This window comes from Alnus glutinosa, chromosome 11 (assembly GCF_958979055.1).
Source record: "Alnus glutinosa chromosome 11, dhAlnGlut1.1, whole genome shotgun sequence".
NCBI classification, from domain to species: domain Eukaryota; kingdom Viridiplantae; phylum Streptophyta; class Magnoliopsida; order Fagales; family Betulaceae; genus Alnus; species Alnus glutinosa.
The window spans coordinates 3,250,559-3,271,710 of record NC_084896.1 but is presented as its reverse complement, the minus strand read 5'-3'; the positions used below and the strand labels follow the sequence as shown (position 1 = coordinate 3,271,710).

Below are 21,152 nucleotides of genomic sequence, written 5' to 3'. Positions count from 1 at the left end.
TGTATGAGTATAAAATTATATAGGTCAACTCTTACTCGACCCATTTAATTAAACGGGTTAAATCCATCAACCAACCATAATTCTTTAATTTTGTGTTGTGTTTGTGTTGGATTCGTATGTCGTGTAAAAAATTGTTAGTCTTAGTGTTGCTTGATGGTTCAACCCGTGTCGAGGCATGCGTATAAGACTATATAAATCAATTTTCACCCGACCTATATAATTAAATAAATTAGACCATTCAATCCTAACTTGCTAATTTCGTATAAAATTCGTATCAAAAAATTATTAGCTCTAATTATAAGTATACATAAAATAAATATTGTTACTTTAAAACTTTTCGTTTATGAAATTGGTATGAGTAATAAAATATTATCAAGTCTTTTTGTGCGAAATTTTCAATTACTAATAATTAAACTCAAATGGACTCTGCATTGATATACGATTGATATGATTGTGGCTTACAATATTTCATAGGTAGTGACCTAATAATGCTGTTAGAACTAGAAACACTACAATATTTTTATTTTTTATTTTTTTAACAAATTAATATAAAAGTTTATAATCGATAAAATGATTAAGCAAAAAATTGAACTTATCAATTTAATTATTTAGCGATTGACTTGTTAATTATACACTCTTAATCATTTAATCAATTATGAATTATAACGTCAATTTATAAATGACTTATTATAAAAGATACGAATATGCAAGAACGAATTTCAACATTTTGCCTTTGCTTGTAGGCTCTTTTAGGGTCTTGACTTACCAATTATCTTAAAATTGAAGTGGATAAAAAAAAATTTAATTAGTTAATTAACATTTTAACATCGAGCAATGTTCATTATTATTATTATTATTATTTCCTTTGCTATATGCAAAGTATAAGGGAAGAATAATTGCTAGAATCTTGGACACACTTTATTCATATACATCTATGCCCCAAAACTTGCCAGGCTGATTAGTCCGATATTTCCTGTCCATAGTTTTGATGAGGTTCATGTCATCTTTGGTCAGCTTGAAATCAAAAACTTGGAAATTCTCTTTCAGTCTCTCAAGCTTTGATGTCTTTGGAATGACGACTGTGTTCCTTTCAATGTTCCCCCGGAGAACAATATGAGCCACAGTCTTGTTGTACTTCTTAGCCAGACCCTGAAGCAAGAAAAGTTATTGGACTTGTTAGAATATATGGAAATTTCATAGCTGGTTGATGTTGAAATATTCTTTATTTTCCGGTTAATTGTAATTAAATTTATTACCATACTTGTATTTACTTACTACTCTATAAATATGGACCTTTGTATTGTAGACAATTAAGTTAAAAAGAACATAATGTAACCCTAGGAGTCATTCAAAGTGATAGATGTATGTGTCTAACACAGAACCACCCGTAATTCTTTATGTTCTAATTCCTATAATTATGTTTACCCACAAACTTTAACAAGAGTCACAAGACTATATATACTTACTATTCGAACGCGTTTGTAATTATGATTTTGCCCATCAAAAGTGTAATTTTAAACTAAATTATAAAGAATGTATAGTTTGGGAGTGAGTTTTTAAAACATTGCGGTTAAAACGTAGAAAAATTTGCGTTTTCAAATTGCACGCAAGGGGGTATGTTTTAAAAACGCACGATTTTAAATGCCAAACTGCATGCGACTTTTTCAAATGCTTGCTTGTGTTTTTAAAGATCACACGTTTTAAAATTTATATTTTTAAATTGCACGTTTTGAAATCGCAAATTCAAATAGACCAAAACTCTTTATCACTTCAGAGGAAAATTAAAGGAAAAATTATAATTTAGCCCCTAAACTAACAACCGTTTTGCAAGTAGCCCTACGAACTACCAACGCTTGGACTCTGACCCCAAAATTAGTTTTTTTAGTTTTTTAAAAAAAAAAAAAAAAATTGAAAAATGACACGTGGCAAGGGTAATATAGGCATATTTCGACAAAATTGGCCTTTTAAAAACTTTTTGATAGTTTGGAGGCTAGAGTCCAAACATTACAGTTCGTGGATCTACTTGCAAAACTGCTGACAGTTTAAGAGGCTAAATTATAATTTTTCTAAAATTAAACACCTGCCTATTGATTCAGGAAACGTGGGAAGAACTTTCAAAAAAAAAAAAAAAAAAAAAGAAACGTGGGAAGAGTTTAACTTACTTTGAGAATTGGATCATCCAAACACGAGTCTGAACCGAACAATATAATTCAGTGTTGGCCACAGAACCTCCGAGGGGAGTGTGGGCTGTAGCACATATCCCATGCTTTTGACAGAATTTGACCAGAGAATCACGCTGGAAGAAAGGGTGACTTTCAAACTGATTAACTGCAGGCTTTATTTTGGAATAAGCCAAGCAATCTCTGGTTAGAAAGACGCCATAGTTGCTGCAAATAATTAATTAACAAGACCCCAATTTCAATCGAATTATTTGATATATAACACAACAATATATACTAAAAAGTCAGGAAAAGAAAACATATATAGCCTAAACCAGCACTTGTTACAGATATTAGACTTAGCTATAGGTGAAAAAAGAAGTCGATTTACTACAATTTTTATTATAATTCTCTTGCAAACTCACTTGACAATCCACTTTTTTATGAAAATAGGTATTACTGTGGACCGTACACATTTTAGTAGTTGATGTGACAAGTGTCTTATTAACCATAGACTCTTAGGGCTTGTTTGCTAATTAACTCTTTTTCTCTTTCATTTTTTCCTTTCTAACCAAAGAAGCTAGTCAAAACATTTACAAAACACTTTTCTCACAAAAATTCAAAACTCAATTCATTTTTATTCAAATCAAAACATTTTTTCAACCAAAATACAAAAATATCTCTTAAAAATTAAAGGGTTAATTATCAAACACCACCTTAATTATTTAATTAATTATAGATTGTATCATCAGTTTGTAGTAAAAGTTGTAGTACCTTCAAGAATTTTTCATTAGTGGTTAACGCGACAAGCTAGTGTCACGTGGACTGTCACATTAATTTATAAAAAACTTGAAGTAAAAAATGTAATAATCCCATCGGCAATGAAAAGGTAAATTCCAATAACACATCACCAAGAAAGTAACAAGAAATAGATGCAATCAAAGTCATTAACACATCTAAGAGGAATGTAATTGGATCGAAGCCTCCTAATAATAATATGGCATTGATTGATCAAAGGGCAAATTCTGATAACACATCTCAACAAAAAAAAAAAAAAAAAAAAAGCGACAAGAAATATATGCAGAGCCAGAAAAAAAAGTTCCTAGCATCCAAAGGATTAATGCATGTGGTTAGAAATGGAGAAGGTACACGGTTGCACCTGATCCCGATGCTACGACCCAGGCCCATGGAGACAAGATCTTCCATAGCATGCCAGGTGGTTTCCAAGGATATGGTCGTGTCTATGTCGAGTACCTTATTCTCATCCAGAATGCTGGCAGTCGTTCCAACTCCTGTATGCATTTGGATTTGGAATACAACAAATAATATTGAGAAAAGCAAATCTTAAGGGAGACAGGCTGCTAAGAGAGCAATTAGAATACCAAAAACCCACCACCATTGCATCTTTTTATAGGTGTACAACATTTGTTACAGATGGGGTATTGATCCCAATGTTCTGGGATATATAGTAGTTGCTTTTAATTTATTATAGTTTATTTCTTTGTGGTTTGATTTTGAAGCTTGTTTCAAAAATCTGGTTTTTCTGCTGGTTTTGCATGAGTGTAATTAGGTATATATAGTTGTTGATCGATATAAAATTGATTCTAGCTAACTCATAAAAATAAAAATAAAAAATAAAAATGATATTTGAGATTTTCAATTATATTTGTTCGAATTGATAACAATTCAGGTAGGTAATTGCAAAAGAGCTCTCGTAGGGTCCACTTGTTTGGACAAGTGTTTGAGCAGTCCAAGACTTATTCGAACAAGTGAGCTTCATGAAAAGCTTCTCTTACAATTGTCTATCTGGATTAATTACTAGTAATTCGGACAAATAATTAAAACTGTGATATGTTATTATTAAGAATTGAGTATATTTTTATCATGTTCTTGCTCTTTATATTTGTAAAAAAGTTTTGAACAAAAAATTATCTTTTGATTTTTTAAATAAGAAACGTCTTTATGAAAATGAAAAAATGAGCATTTTCGAAAGAAAATTCTTTCTGGTTGCTTTGATAACATACTACAATTTTAATAGGTAGCATTTTTCAAGCGTTTCGATGTAGAAAAACTACCTAAATTCTGTAATTTGAGCATATACAATTTCTTGAAAGTTGTATGGGATCTTAATCCACCAACATGATCAAAGGACACTTTCTTTTTCTTTTTCTTTTTTAAAGAAAAAAAAGAAGTAGAAAGAAACTAGGAAATTTTCTATAAAAAGAGAACGAAGAAACCCTATACACGTAGATGAATAGTCATTCAATAAAATTGATAAGAAGATATAAATTTAATAATTTATAATAAATGAATAGTCATTCAATAAAAAATCATTTGAATATGAATAGATGCGGCCCAACACGTAGAAATATTTAATTGAAATGAAATGTGAAATGACAGAGACAAAGTTCGAACTCAAAACCTCTGTTCTGATAGCATGTTAAATCATCATTATTCCTAAAAGCTTAAGCTAATATAAAGAGAGTATATTTAATCATTTAATTAATACTTTAACAGACTTTCATTCTCAACCTCAAATATTTGTGCCCTAATTCGCCTAAAAATAAATTTTAATACCTTTGATTAATTCAATGCATAGGCAGCATTCACAATGAATTTCTTACACTATTTAAAATGAGTAATGATTATTGCACAACTCTTACACAACTTTTGCACAATTCTAATTATATACTTTTTTTTTTCTTTTTCTTTTTCTTTTTTTATGATCAATCATTGAATTTGTTTTTTCTACATGTGAGCCCTAAATATTCAGTGGTTGATTTTTAAAAAAAAAAATTGTTAAAATTGTGTAAGAGTTGTGCAAGAGTTGTGAAAAAAATATTACTCATTTAAAAGAGTTAACCAAAAGTTATTTTATTTTTAATTTTATCCAATGACTTTTCAAATGCACTTTATATTGGATTATATATTATTTCTCTAAATTATTTAAGTATTATTTCTTTTTATTACATTTTCTAAACATATACTTAATCTTCATTGAAATTAAAAGAGAGAGAGAGAGAGAGAGAGGGAGAGAGAGAGAGAGAATCATAAAATACTTATGTATTGATGCATATTACTTTCGCATATTTAGAAAAGCATCGTAGCTTAAATTTCAATGTGTGTGTTTTTTTAATTTTTAATTAAGTAATCCAATTTTTTATTTTTTTTAAGATAAGTAATGCAAATGTATTTCAATTGCTATGAGTTTGAGCATAAAAATAAAGCATCATGAATAATAATTGAGTTTGTGATTTATTATTATTAAATTTTAATTAAGTGGTGATTTTAAAAACTACATCATTTTTAAAAAAAGACAAAAAAAATAATACAAAAGTAACTTATAAAATTACTCAAATCGTAACCATAACATTCTCTAGTAGTACCCATTACTCAGTGTGAAGAGACAAATGAATATTGCAGCAATATTACTCTGGAAATATTTTCATAACTTCACCAAAACTTTTAGGGCTCGAACAGGTGGGTTGTGATTCCTGTAAAGGAATGAATATGAGATTGGGATGAAATCAAAATGAAACTAGGAGGGTAACTAGTTTAAATTATTGAGTATATGTGTGCATGTAAAAAGATTAATTAGTTTTACGTTTAAAATACGTTAAAAGTGTGAGTGGTTAATATAGTATAATTAGACCCAAATTCACAAGCTTAAGTTTTTGGGTTGAGTATTTTCCCAATATGCTATATTGCGGTCTCGCAGAAAGACTCTTCAAGGTATCAATCTCTATAACAAGTGGTTTTCAGAGTTAATAGTGATATGTAATATAGTGGAGTAGCGCAGGTAAGAACAAGGATCCAAAGTAGGGACAAATGTACAAGGTGCGGGCATGGATGCGAGTCCTTAGATGAAGGGGAAAAGGTTCATGGCACGTGCACAAGCTATAGTCTTCAAAATAGAGATAAATGTGCAAGGTGTAAACATGAACGAGGTTCCCTAGAGTAAGGGGCAAAGGTTCATGGTACATGCAATCCTTAGAATAGGGGCAAAGGTGAATTTGGCGCAGACAACCCCACATAAAATACAAGTGATTTTGGAGATTGCTCATAAGATTGATAAAAGCTTTTATTGGGGTACGGTAGCAATGTGGCTAATAATGGACTCACACGTTAGGGAGAGATTATTGAGTATACACGTATGAGTGTAAAAAGATTGAGTCGCATATTAGAAATATGTCACAATTGTAAGTGATTAATATATTATAGTTAGGTCCAAATCTATAGACTTAAGCTTTTGAGTTGAGTGTTATCCCAAATATGCTATGTTACAGTCTCACTGAAAGACTCCTTAAAGTGTCTATCTTCAATACAATGATAATCTTATGCTCTTATTTTTTATTTTTTATGAATTTACAATACAAATGATTCATATTTATATGGATGTAAAGATAATACAAAAATATATGGAAGAAGATCAAATCAAATCAGAATTGAATGCATTTAACTCTGATTTGATTATAATCAATTACAATCAAATTGTATAATCTCATATATCCTCTTACCATATTCAATCACAATTATATTGAGAATATATTCTCTAACATCGAAGTTTGGGACTATGTAAAATAGAACAAAATAGATGAAAAGGATAGAGATTTTCTTTAAGAGATATCATCATCTATTATCTAAATATACAACTTTTCACTATCTTTTCTATATAGTAAAATGATCATTTATTTTATTTGTAAAATTACAAAAATATTTTTATATATAACAAGACGGACTCCTCCTCGGATCCTTTGAAAGGAGGTTGGTCCCTTACCACATGTTCTTGTCTACCACAGTACCGTACGACCTCTGAAATTGATAAAAGAGCCATGAATGAAGAGAATGAATTATGACAGGTCCAATCACTTACTCTTGTCTACCATATGCACGTCCATCTCTCGACATTTCTGATTTCTATCACGCTGCTAGGGCCTTTACTTGAGTAATTTCTTTTCTTCTTTATTATTTTATTTTATTTTTTTTCTCACAGCATGATAAGGATATACGTGTAATTTTAAGAGTACATTAAGTGTTCATTCAAAGTCTGTCAAAAAATGAGATAATTTTTAAAATCACCATTGGGCGTGTGATTGATCAAATAGTGATTTTAAAAACTACCTCATTTTTTGATGAACACTTAATAGACACTTAGTGTACTACTAGAATTAATACATAGTGCTACTCTCAAGGGAGTAATTCTATTAGTATATTAAGTGTTCATCAAGTGTTCATCATAAAATAAGGTGTCTTTTAAAATCATCATTTGATTAATCATATATACGCCTAATGGTGATTTTAAAAGTCATCTTATTTTTTTATGGACATTTAATAGACACTTAATGTACTAATATAATTACTCCTCTCAAGGATGGTTCGAGAAGATGATTTTATAAAAAATAAAAACATGTGAATTATTTTATTTTAATTGAAGTAATAGATAAACTATATAGTTAATGGTTAAACTCATTACCTTTACTTTTATACAATATTATTTATTTCAAAATTTTAAATTGATATATAACAAGTTAACTAAGGATAGCTTCCTACCAACATACACTAACGAAAATACAATGCAGGAAATAAGAAAAAAAAAACTGGCCGTGTAAATTAAACCCAAAAAAAAAACATATCTCCGAAACCAACCCCATACAAAATTCATCCAAGAACACCACAAAATCAATCTCCCAGATTACTCAGAAATGAAATAGGACATATGTAGACCGTGTAACCCTTCATTGCCCACCACATTAGCACAAATTACTGATAGATATTGGGGCAAAAATAGTCAACACCCAGCGGACAAAGTAACCTCTGGAATGAATCACGCGAGGAACAGATTCAAAACGATGAAATAGCCCATGAAACTACGCCGAGCAGATCTCGATCACCATGGTCATTGTCACCCATTCCTCTCCTTACAGTGTCTATCAGAAGGAGAAGGAGCCAATGTGAAAACGGAAAAACGAGGAGGCAATGTGAAAAAGAAAGCAATTTTTCTTTTACAATTTAGTCCATGTAGTCAAATTTTACGAAAATACTTGATGGATTCCGTTACTGTGTCACGTCAACACCAATAAAATCATTACACATGTAATTTTAATAAAAAAATTGGTAAATATATTAAAATTAAAAACTTAAAAATAATTTTTTTTTTATAAAAGAAAAAAGAAAAAGGTGACGGAGAAAGGGCGTAGCGGCAAGGGAGAGGGTGGCCTGCAAGCCACCCTCGACGCCATTTGGGGTGGCTCGCGGGCCACCCTCGAGGTTGGAGTAGCCAGCATTCTAGCCACCCCTAGGCCCTAGCTCATGAGTGTGGTCGTGCAGCCACTCCCATGGGTTAGGGCTGGCGGCGAGCCATCCACAACCAACTCTACGGGTGACTCGCAGGACACCCCCCTCTTCCATAGGGGCCTTTCCCATTTCTTTTTTACTTTTCTTTTTTAAAAATATATATATAAGGTTTTAATTTACATTTTTTTATTAAGAGTGACATGTCTCATCATGCTATTGGTGTTGACGTTGCACGCTAACGAAATTCGTTAAGTATTTTGATGGAATTTGATTGGAATGACTAAATTTTTATTTTGTCCTACCTCGAAGACCTTTGAATTATTCTTTAGACCTTATGAAGTGATTTAAAATTTAGGAGAAATAAATGGACTGATTTTGCATTTATCCCTTTTTTTTTTCTTTTTTTTTTTTGAAAGTCCATCCCCTTGGGCTTAAACAGATAGTTTAGTTTAGTTTTTATTTTTATTTTTATTTTTTAAGAGAATAAGTGTATTATTGGAATAAAATAAAATAAAAAAGTTACATTTTTTACACAACTTGGTTGTTTGATGTATCACTTCAGCACACTTGTCATTTCATAGGGCTATTTTAAAAACAATTGTTAGTTCATGAGACTTTCTTATACTTTTCTCTTTATTTTATTTATGTAAATACTAATATTAATTTAAATAGGGACCACACCTTTGGCTAACCTTATATAAACAACGGTTATTTGCGGTTATGCGGTTGATGGTTGTTGGCAGTTATTAACAGTTAGCGGTTATTAACGGTTAATAACCATATGTGGTTTAGGCTTGATTTGATGCATGTGTAAGGCTAGTATCACTGATTTAGTGGCTGATCGGACCTTTGATTACATTGAAGTATTTTAGTTGATTCATTTGGTGGACACTCATTTCCTTCTTTATGAGAGTGATTTGTTGCCTTTTGGCCATATGTTTGTTGTGCCTTAAGTCAGATGCTTGATGGGCTACTTATGAGCTCCTATCTAACCTCAAAATTATGCTTGGGCCATATGGATATTAGATCGGCCGTTTATCGGGCCAGTGGAGAATGTAAACTTCTATTTCAATAGTCCTCCGTTTATTTGGACTACTTGTGTAGGCCAATAAGAATTAAGTTAAAGATAGTAACCTTCATTCCATATTTGAAGAGTAAATTGTTCAAAAAATACAAATTCTATATATATATATATATATATATATATATATATATATATATATATATATATATATATATAATTTGACATGTTTTGTATTATAATCAGAATTATCAACCGCATATGTCAATTAATTGAACCTTTGGCACCTCTGTATCTATTTGCAAGATTCTATCAACTTCATATGGGAGAAGTTCAAATGATATGCTAATTAATTTTGGATGATTTATTTGTCCAATGTTGTTGCTTAATTCTTTTTTCATTTATATTGTGTCATGTAGAGGTGAAATGCAATTCGTGTTCGTGTGATGGATTTCGGGTTGTTTCGAGCCATGACTATGAGAATATATAAGTCAAATTTAATCAAACTCATTTAATTAAACGTTAATTAACTAATTTTGTATCGGTTCAAAGGTCCTCATCATGATTACATAAAACTTATAACTATTTAATGAAATGCAAAATTACAAACGTATCCGATTGAATTACTGAAAAGAAAAATGAAACTAAATTGTTAATTAAAATGAAATGAAAATGCTTTAAATAATACAATAATCAAGCAGTTACTCTTTTACCCATCTGAATATTTCCATCTGCAGGAGAACAAACAAACTTGCGCCAGAAAGGGTGATTTCGCCACACAACTGCCATTTCTTCTATCGGGACACCTTTCGTCTCTGGTAAGAACTTGTAAATAAAGAAGCTCATTATTACAACCCAGCACGCAAAGAAGATGAAAAGGCCAAACTTCAAATGGCACAGCATTGACGTGAAGACTTGTGCAATGGCGAAGGTGAAGATCATGTTGACTGAGACATTGATGCTCTGAGCAGCCGATCGAATTTCCAGAGGGAAAATCTCACTGGGTACCAGCCAGCCTAAAGGTCCCCAAGAATATGCAAATCCAGCCACGTATAGACAGATGAAGAAGACCAACCCAAAAGCATACCACTTGGGCAGGTCACCAGGGTTTCCACTCACTCCAAACTTTGCGCCAATTGCAATTGTAATAATGACCTATATATAAATATTAAACCCCATCATATATATATACATATAATTCTACATTAGAAAAAGAAAGAAAAGAATAAGTTTATGGAATACCTGACAGATGAACATCTGAACACCACCTGCCAAAAAGAGAGACCTTCTTCCCACCTTATCAACGGTGAGAACTGAAAGAAGCGTGGCAAGAAAATTTACGCCCCCAGTAATCACAGCAGAAATGAGCGAAGCATTGCTTCCAAAACCAATTGTTTTGAACAAAACAGGCGCATAAAATGTGATCACGTTCATGCCAGTGAGTTGCTGGAAGAATGGAATGGCAATGGCCATTGTCAGCTGAGGTCTGTACTTTCTCTCCAAAATAGCAGTCCAAGGGTGTTTCACTTGTTTAGAGCTTTCACTGGCGGCAACAAGATCCTTAAACTCCTCTTCTACACCGGGAATGCCGCGGATCTTCACCAGTTGCTCCTTGGCTTCCTCCAAATGGCCGCGTTCAATGAGAGAGTTGGGTGTGTCGGGAAGACAAAACGAGCCGACAATGATTATCAGAGCAGGGACGACGGCACCACCTAAGCTCAAGCGCCATCCCCAACCGCCCTTGATTTGAGCAAAGAAATAGTTTAGCAAATTGGCGACGAGAATGCCGATTGTAATTGCCAATTGGAACATCATGTTCAGAGCACCTCGATATCTATACGGAGCCATCTCAGAGACGTAAATTGGCACAGACTGCAAACAAAAATATAAAAAAATTAGATCATGATGATCATCATTGGAACAAAAAAAAAAAAAAAAAAAAAGGAAAGGAAAGAAAAACAAAGGGTTCAAAATTAACATAATTTTCTCTTCTTCTAGCGTTCATGAAAAGACAGCCTTTTAATGTAATATTGAAAAAAAAAAAAAAAAAAAAAAACCCAATAAATTAAATGACCAATAGAACCTAAATGTTAAAAAAGGAGAGCCAGGGTATTGAAAAATAATCTAGCTAGAAATACATCAAATTCGTTATTATTATGTAATCATCACCATTGAAAAAAAAAAAAAAAATCAAGAGTAACATAATTTCTCTTCTTGAAATCAAGAAATAAATAAATAAATAACACAAAAAAAAAAAACAAAAACATTTAGGCTTAATTAAAACTAAAATACACATACGTCAGACTCTTATTCTACATGGAATCTAAATTAGAAGTCCATCAAAACAAAGTGGCTTTCTTGTGATAAGAGAGATATTAAGCTTAATTATTCTACCAGCTGATTGACACATCCAATACCAATTAAGAGAGTTTCTACACATCCTCCCTTCATCCTCCCCTTATCACCATTTTATAATAAAAAAATTAATTTTTATTAAAAAGTTGTCTCTGATGTGACATCAGAGACAACTTTTTAATAAAAACCAATTTTTTTAAGGAAAAGGGGGTAATAAGGGGGGATGAGAGTCTTCTCTTTAGCATTTCCCTCCAATTAAAATCAATTAATTAAGAAGCAGGCGACCCAACCCCAATAAATTAAATAGAAGCTAAATGTAAAAAGGAGAGTCAGGGTATTAAAAAATCTAGTAATCCATCAAATTCGTTAACAATATATAATCATCACGTACCATTGAAAAAAAAAAATAATAATATTAAGCTTAATTAAAAATTAAAAACACAGATATGCACTCTGTGAATCTAAATTAGACGTACATCCAAACAAAGACGTGGTTTTTGTGTGATAAGAGAGAGATATTAATTAAGCTTAATTAATTATTCTACCTACGTACGTACCTGATTGGCAAATCCAATACCAAAACCAAGAAGCATGCGACCAACAATGAGCATCCACACCCCTTGAGCAAGGCCATTGACAAGTGCACCGGCGCAGAAAAGTAGCCCACCACAAAGCATCGTAGTACGTCTCCCAAACTTTCGAGTTATCGATGCTGCAAAAATGGATGAGATCAAAGCAGCAAGATACAGCGACGAAGTGAAAAGTGTCAATGTCTGATTGTTAAATTTGCAGTACTGATCATCGGAAGGCTTCGTCGATGCTTCCTTTCTGTAAACAGCTGGAAAAAACCGTTGCAAAAAGGAATCCATGGATGTAACTCCACCTATAATTAACACACCAAAAACATATACCCATGTAAGCTTCCCGAGTTATCAAAAGAAATAAAAAGTAATGATATGAAAACATGAAAAATAAACTATAATAATATTAATTAATTGTTACCTGAAATTCCAAGATCGTAACCAAAAATGAGACCACCCATAGCTGCCACGATGCATGTTACGAGCACCTTGCAAGTGAGGTTTCCTGGGTAGTCCTTTCCATTGGACGAACCAATAATTCCTCCAGCCATTTTAACCTAATTTGCAGAGAAAGCAGTCGTGGGCTAGCTAGTATGGAAACAGAGAAAGAAGGATCGGAGTAAGGAAATAGAGAATCAAATCAGATATGAAGCTTATATATATATAAGTCCGGTGACGGAGATCTCATACTATAATACAGATATGAATTAATGGTAGTACTAGTAGTACTACTCTAATAAGAATTCTATCCTTGGGCAGTTTCAAAGTATCACGTACAAGTCAACAACTATGCATGCATGTTAGAGTTCGTTTAGGATTTGGATAATCAATAAATTAATGAATTCGAAGGAGTACTTAAAAAGAAGGATAAAACAACATTTTCTTGTAATCGTTTTAAATTCAACCACCGAAAGATAATTAAAGAAAGAGAGATGGATTGATAAAGGAAAACCTTTCCTTATAATTAGGAGAAATGATCCCTACACTCATTTCTCACAACAATCCCACAACAAGCTGACGTGACTGGTAATATTTTATGGAGAAATGATCCCTACACTCATTTCTTACAACATCCACACAACAAGCTGACGTGGCTGGTAATATTTTATTATTTTTTTGTTTTGTTTTCATTTTTTTTGTAAAAAATTAATAAAATATTACCAGATACGTCAGCTTGTTGTGAGGCTGTTGTAAGAAATGAGTGTAGGAATCATTTCTCAATTTTATGAGAAATGATCTCTACACTCATTTTTCACAACAGCCCCACAACAAGCTGACGTAGCTGGTAATATTTATTATTTTTTTTTGTTTTCTTTTTGTAAAAAAATAATAAAATATTACTAGCCACGTCAGCTTGTTGTGGGGCTGTTGTGAGAAATGAATGTAGGGATCATTTCTCATATTTTATTATTTTTTTACAAAAAGAAATGAAAAAAAAAAAAAAAAAAAAAAAAGAGAAATGATCCCTACACTCATTTTTCACAACAGCCCCACAACAAGCTGACGTGGCTGGTAGTATTTTATTATTTTTTTACAAAAAGAAAAGAAAACAAAACAAAAAAAGTAGAGAAATGATCCCTACACTCATTTCTCACAACAGCCCCACAACAATTTCATTTTTCCCTCCCACCAATTTTCAACCAAAACAAAACAAAACAAAAAAATAATAAAATATTACCAGCCACGTCAGCTTGTTGTGGGGCTGTTGTGAGAAATGAGTGTAGGGATCATTTCTCAAAAAAATAATAAAATATTACCAGCCACATCAGCTTGTTGTGGGGCTGTTGTGAAAAATGAGTGTAGAGATCATTTCTCAAAAAATAATAAAATATTACCAGCCATGTCAGCTTGTTGTGGGGCTGTTGTGAGAAATGAGTGTAGGGATCATTTCTCTATAATTAGTTACAGCTTAATTAACAAAAACATACGTACCAATCCAATTGGTTCAAAATTTTCTTATCGTATTTAAATAAGATAGATATATACTTTTTTAAAAAAATTATCAAGGAAGTAGGATTTTTTGAAAGGTGAGGAATTCAAAAGAGTGTTTTTTTTTTTTTTTTTTTTTTTTTTTTTTTTTTTTTTAATTAATGATAAAATTTTCTTCCGAATTGAGTCGGAAGAAATTCCTCTAATCCAATGTATTAAACTGACTTGTGATTCTCACTTGAATTTTCAAGAATTTAATTACAGTTTAGAAACAAGGTAGAGTGTTAATTTAGAATTTAATTAAATTTATAGTTAATTGCAACACAAGAACGTTATGATCTTGTGGACAAAACAAATTAATAAAGCTGCCCACATAATATATATCTGGATTACTAATATTGTCAAGAAATTAGGCTAATTAAATTAATTAGCTATGTGCATGCAATTCACTAGTACTACATTCACAAGACAGCTCTAACAGGTGATATATATTTGTTACAAGAGTAGTGATTCACTACCACCTAAATATACAACTTTTCACCACCTTATCTATGTGGCAAGGTGGTCCCCCACTTTAATTTATTTTTAAAAAATAAAAAAACTCAAAAAGTAGTGAGGGACCACCTTGCCACATAGGCAAGGTGGTAAAAAGTTATATATTTAGGTGGCATTGAATCATTATTCTTGTTACAATATTTTTCATGTTAGCATATTTTTCATAAGCCTGGATTGAGTTTCCTTCTAGGTCGATCTATAATTAATTTCATACCTTAATTCTTCAATAAATACAACGCACTGTAATACAATTAAATACTTACAATAAAGATATTGTTTTAAAGGACTCCACAGTTATAAACGTAAGTCTTTAAGATTGAACCACTTCAAAATTTTTTGTTTTAAAAACAACAACACTATATATGCATGCATGCATATATATATATGTTAGAGTTCATTTAGGATTTGGATAATCAGTAAATAAGAATTAAGAGATCGAGATGGATATAGAAAGGAAAAGCTTTATTATCAAAATAAAGGAAGAAAGAAAATCACATCAATAATTACTAATTAGTTACAGCTTAACAAATAACAACCCATCCAATTAGTTCAATTCAAATAACGATAGATATTAAAAAATATATATATTATCAAAAAAAAAAATTCGAAATAGGGTGAGAGGAAATTATTCTAAATTCTAATCCAATCCAGTCTTGGATAACTTCACTTGGAGTGTGTAAAGTAAATACTAATTACACTAGCTAGAAAATAAGAGAGAATTAATTATAAAGGGTCTCGACCTCCACAAACATAGATAAAACTGAACCCAAGAAACAAGGTAGAGTTTAATTGCAACACAATAACGTTATCATACAGTTTAATTTATACCTATTCAAATTTGAAAGAAGGAAAAAGAAATCCAACCAGCCTTTTGAATTTTGAGATTGCAATGGAAAGTATAACTTTTGACAATAAACAAGGCTTGAAATAACTTTTTAGAAAAAGCTTTGTATTTTAAGCTTCTTCCAAAACGCAGTTTTGAGCTTTCGTTAGATTTTTTTATTATTTTTTTTTTTAAAAAAAAAAAGAGTTTCTTTAAGTTTTTAACTGAACTACTGAACATACACAATATAAAACATGACACAATAAAATATTGCAAAGAAACTATTCCTAAAAAAAAAAAAAAAAAAAAAAAATCAGTGTCCAATATTACTCATTCTTAATATCGAAGTTAGACAAAAATTGATGAAGAACACAAACCCAACCAGCCAGTAGAAAATTCCTGTTTGAGATTACAATGGAATGTATGACTTTTGACAATAAAAAAAGCTTGAAGTAACTTTTTAGAAAAAGCCTCAAAAACCAGAGAAAGAGAAAAGAGGTTTAATGGTGGATTGATTTGGAAGTACTCTGGACAAAAACAGCTCCTAACTAAAGCTTCAAGTACTTAGAGAGAAGATAGAGGAATTTATCTCCAATCAACGTGCCCAAGGACAATTTTAATAGGAGATGAAGTTGGTGTATTAATTCATCGACCAAGAGCACAAATTTGGGCAAAACATGAAATGCACCTCATTGCTAGACGTCCTAAGCACCCAAATTAAATCTCAGTCAATACCAAGAGTATGCCCTTTTTTTGTTGCACAAAGAAGTTCAATTGTTAGATGCTTGACAAAGGGGATTTGTCGCTTGTTAGTAATCAACTGGTGAGTCTGGAAAATGACACTTATTTCCTTCAAACTAGCTATCTCACAATTTACAATATCCCTTCCAAAGTTTTCACTTGTGCAATGAACTTCACCAATCTACCATGCCCTTAAGCTAATTCCCTCGTTTAAGATTTTCAATTAAATCTTAATGGAAGAGCCAAAATGACAAAAATACTCAGATGCAAAAACTATTCACTTGGTTCCATAGCAATCTAATTCAGGAATATTGACCTGGGTTGCATTACTTAAGGGTTCAATGCATATAAAATTGCAATTCCATTGTTTACTTTGACCACAAGACTCCTCCACAAGCAATTATTTTTGTATGCAGGGATTGGACATCACTTCTCTATTATGCTGATATATATAGGTACTTAGAAACTTCAGAGCTTGAGGCATATAGAAATTGATAATAAAATAAAGAGATAAAGGAAAAAGAGAAAGACACATAGATTAAAGTCGTACAGCTTATGGCCTACATCTATGCGTTCAAAACCTTATATGCTACATTTTTTATTGATCATATAACTTGAGTACAATGCTCTATTTATAGAGCTTTACAGATGTTTGAATAATTTCAAATTCAAATCAAATCACTTAATTTTAGATAATCAAATCATCTAAATCTCTTGATTTGTGTGATGCAAATCAAACAGTTATTTGTCTCAAAGGATTTCTATTCTTTAACATGCCACCACAAGATGAACGGTCCTTTAGCGATTGTTGATCTTGAACATTGAATGGCTAAAGAATAACTATTATGGCTTGAATTGGAACATCAGTTGCTATGATTGGAATTTTGACTCTGGCAACTTTGGTCGGCATCGATTACTTGGCCGGTATTTTGACATCGGCGATTGTTTGGTCGGTATCGGCTACTTTGGCCAAAATTTGGACATCAACTTCTTTTGACCGGAAAGTTCCAGCTATGGACTTGAAATAGGCTACATGAGCCACACATATGCCTCTTTGGAAATTTCTTTTTCACTCCTTGAAACACGATTTTATTTTTGTTTGTTTGTTCCTTTCTTTCTTCTCATGCCGCACCACCGCACAAAGTCACAAACAACTTTTTTTTTTCCCTTTCTTTACATGCCGCATCATCGCACAATGACACAAAGTTCAATTTATTTTATATTGATATTTGTCGTTAGAGCATGTGATTCTAATATGCATTTTTAATATAAATGAATCTTTTATATTAAAAATGTAATTGAGAATCCCACGCATTAACAACAAATGTCAATTTAATATACTGGATTTAAAGAATTTGATGAAAATTTTGTCCTAAAGGAGATTGGGGAGGATGGGATCCCCTACAATTGAAGATTCCTAAAATTTCCCTTATCCTCTGAAATTGGGCCGAGGCTATGAGAGGGCCCTGATTCGGCTTTCCTGCCCAAACATGGGCTTTTTGTTCGAGCAGAGAGCCCACTCGCTGGAGTAGGGAGTGTTAGGAGGCAGGTGTTCCATACGTTGGGTTACAAGTCCTATTACCAGAAAATCAGTAGGCCTAAGCCCAACAGCGTTGTAAATCTTAGAAGTCAGCCCAAGTTCGTCAAGTTGCAACGACGTCGGATTCTCGTGGTTGTCCACATGTCCTTACAAAAGCACTTGGATCGTCTCTCTCCACACCTTTGGTGTAATAAAGAAACAAAATTAGACGCGCACACACACGGAGAGATCCGAAGCTCCGAAGCTCTCTGAAACACTAACAAAAACTCTCAGATCCCAACGACGTCGTCGCAGATCCACGATCCAGAATGTCTTCATTCAGCGGCGATGAAACGGCACCGTTCTTCGGCTTCCTTGGCGCCGCTGCGGCTCTCGTTTTCTCCTGTAACCCTAACTCTATCCCTAACCCTACATTTTCTTTACCAATGCGTCGTATTTCATCTAGATCGATATTGTTTTGCTTTTTTTGTTAATCTGTTAGGTTTCCGGGAAAGTGTTTCATAGGAATACTTCCCAACTGTGAAGAAATTGTAGTTGAGGCTATTCTTTATTTTCTCGAGAACTAAACAAAGTCTTCCTTTTTCCGGGCTTCATTTCCTTTTGCACGGAAGTTTTGGGTGGCTGATATCGATTAATTTGGATTAGAATCTTAGATTAATTATTAAATTTAGCTCGAAAAGATATTGTTTACTGCTAAATTGACTTTAATGATAATATTATTCTTTTCTCTCTGAAATCAAGCTGTGGAATGTGTAAAGATGTGATTTTAAAGCGCTCAATTGAGAGTTGTTGGTGTAGATCGTATTCCGGTTATTCATTATATGTAACAAACGCGGAGATTTTAGTCTGGTTGGTTTAGATCTTAATACAGTTTTCAATCATAAATTATTCATTATTCTTAGAACTCGTTTAAAAAAAAAAAAAAAAATCTTTATTTTTACTGTAGTAGCTGGGTTATTGTTTAGTGTTTTATGGTTAATTTATGGTTCTTGTTGGGTATTAAGGTATGGGAGCTGCTTATGGGACAGCAAAAAGCGGGGTTGGCGTGGCTTCGATGGGTGTGATGAGGCCGGAGTTGGTGATGAAGTCCATTGTTCCTGTTGTTATGGCTGGAGTGTTGGGTATCTACGGCCTTATTATTGCCGTTATCATCAGTACCGGGATCAACCCAAAGGCTAAGTCATATTACCTTTTTGATGGTTATGCACACCTGTCGTCTGGTCTTGCTTGTGGTCTTGCTGGGCTCTCTGCTGGTATGGCGATTGGTATTGTTGGCGATGCTGGTGTTAGGTAGATTTTCTAATCTCTGATATGATTTGGCATACACATATTCAGTTCCTGTTATCATCATTTGTTGTTTATTGAATTGTGGATTTTGTTTTTGGATGGGTCTGGGATTTGGGGTTGGTTTAAAGATAATTGTTGCTGGATTTGTGCTTCAGTTTTGGACTACTTGTGGATTTAATTTGTTTAGGTAGTTACTATTAGCCTTGTATGGAATTTGATGAACCACCTCTCATTTCAATCATTGGATTAACACTTTGGCACTCCCATGTTAGGAGATCTTTGTAAGCTATAGGATCTTGGGATGCACATTTCATATATCACAGTGTTTTGGAGGTGTGAGCAGCACCCTTCATGCCCCCAACCTCCAGATCAGCAGCGAGAGACGAGAGTTGAAGAGAGGAATAGAGGTGAGGTTGAGCATTGACATTGCTGGTTGGTTTTTTATGGTGAGACAATGAGGGAGGCGGGAGATATAGAAAATCAGATGGAGAGTCGGTAGGCAAACTGCAGGGAGGCTCAGAACCTAAAAAATAAGAAATTACGTATATGAGTTGCCGTTGATTGGGTTGGGTATCCTTCGGATCCCAGACACTCAACTAACATTGGAGCCAACAAAGTCTTTTTTGTTTTTTTAACCCCTTAACTGACACCAACCTGCCAATCATCAAAAATCAGTTGATGTTGGTTGGTTTCAGTTGGGTTGGTTGGCATTTTTTCTGAATGCATTTCATTTTTCATGCCTCTATGGTTTGTTCATTGTTGTGATACATGTTCAGATTTTTCTTTTGTTACCTGTAGGTCTAACCTCACTTATGGTTTTCTGTGCTTGGGCAAAGAATAGCTTTTCAAATAAACAGTAATAATGATATAGTAATTTATTCGGCCAAAACAGCAATGGCGAGGATGATAATAATAATGATATAAGTTATATCAGTTTGCTCTAGTTCATGTGCAGTAGAATCGGGTGACCGTTCGGATCAATTATGAAGTATATGTGGTCATTAAGCTTGTTATTCTTGAGTGGTATCGTTTTTGAATTTATTTCTAGAATTTTTTAGTATCTTTTGAGGATGTTTTGTTGGGCTTGACCATGTAGTGAAATCAACATCAACACTCTTTGCAAATCTCATATTTGTTTCCCTTAATTTGTGCCCCCCTTGAGTAGATGAGTCTGTTTTGCAGAGCCAATGCACAGCAGCCAAAACTTTTTGTTGGAATGATTCTCATTCTCATCTTCGCTGAAGCACTTGCCCTCTATGGCCTTATTGTCGGCATTATCTTGTCATCTCGAGCTGGTCAGTCCAGAGCAGACTAAGAATGTTGTTGTTACCAAATATTCTTTTACTGCTTTTTTGTCCACCGGATAGTAATGGCTGGATGGCACTTGGAGGATTCTGTAGAATTATTTATGTGGAAGTGACTGCTCTACCCAGCAATGTGGTGGTATTTTGCTCGTAGAAGTAGGATCGAGTTTCTCTGCCTAATAATAGCTTGTGAAGCTGTACTCTCGTTTGGTTTTATCTATTGATGTATTTTTCCATTACAAATTCCAACTGGTATAGGGTTTATGGTAATGAAACTGGTGCATGTATGATTTTGTTTAACCATTTCAAATGTCTGCTTTATCTGCTTCAATATCTTATGCATTCTACTGGTTGACACGATGGATTTTATGTGACTTTTTGTAAGTTATTTATAAAAAAAAAATCATGTTAAATAGAAAACATTTAAACTACGTCGTATCGATTATCAATTAGTGTTATTTAGTGTGAAATGAATTGAAGAATAATTAGTAAGGCAAAATAAGATAAAAAAAGATATTGTAAATATAATAACATTCATCAAATATGCTTGTTTGTTCGTACAT

The 21,152-nt window shown here is 32.8% G+C and overlaps 2 protein-coding genes and 1 pseudogene across 2 annotated transcripts; 1 reads left to right on the top strand and 2 right to left on the bottom strand.

Moving 5' to 3' along the window:
- Positions 1-918: 918 nt before the first annotated feature.
- LOC133882072 (NADP-dependent D-sorbitol-6-phosphate dehydrogenase-like) lies at positions 919-3,500 on the bottom strand (annotated as a pseudogene).
- Positions 3,501-10,065: 6,565 nt separating this feature from the next.
- Positions 10,066-12,961, bottom strand: LOC133882398 (sugar carrier protein C-like). Its single transcript, XM_062321554.1, has 4 exons — positions 12,832-12,961; positions 12,387-12,712; positions 10,717-11,346; positions 10,066-10,629 (listed from the first exon to the last, which is right to left on the bottom strand). The coding sequence occupies exons 1-4, from the start codon at positions 12,959-12,961 to the stop codon at positions 10,168-10,170; spliced, it is 1,548 nt and encodes a 515-aa protein (XP_062177538.1). The 3' UTR covers positions 10,066-10,167.
- A 5,217-nt stretch (positions 12,962-18,178) lies between these two features.
- LOC133882170 (V-type proton ATPase 16 kDa proteolipid subunit) lies at positions 18,179-20,920 on the top strand. The gene is made up of 3 exons (XM_062321283.1): positions 18,179-18,382; positions 19,003-19,288; positions 20,468-20,920. The coding sequence occupies exons 1-3, from the start codon at positions 18,307-18,309 to the stop codon at positions 20,598-20,600; spliced, it is 495 nt and encodes a 164-aa protein (XP_062177267.1). The 5' UTR covers positions 18,179-18,306; the 3' UTR covers positions 20,601-20,920.
- Positions 20,921-21,152: the final 232 nt, after the last annotated feature.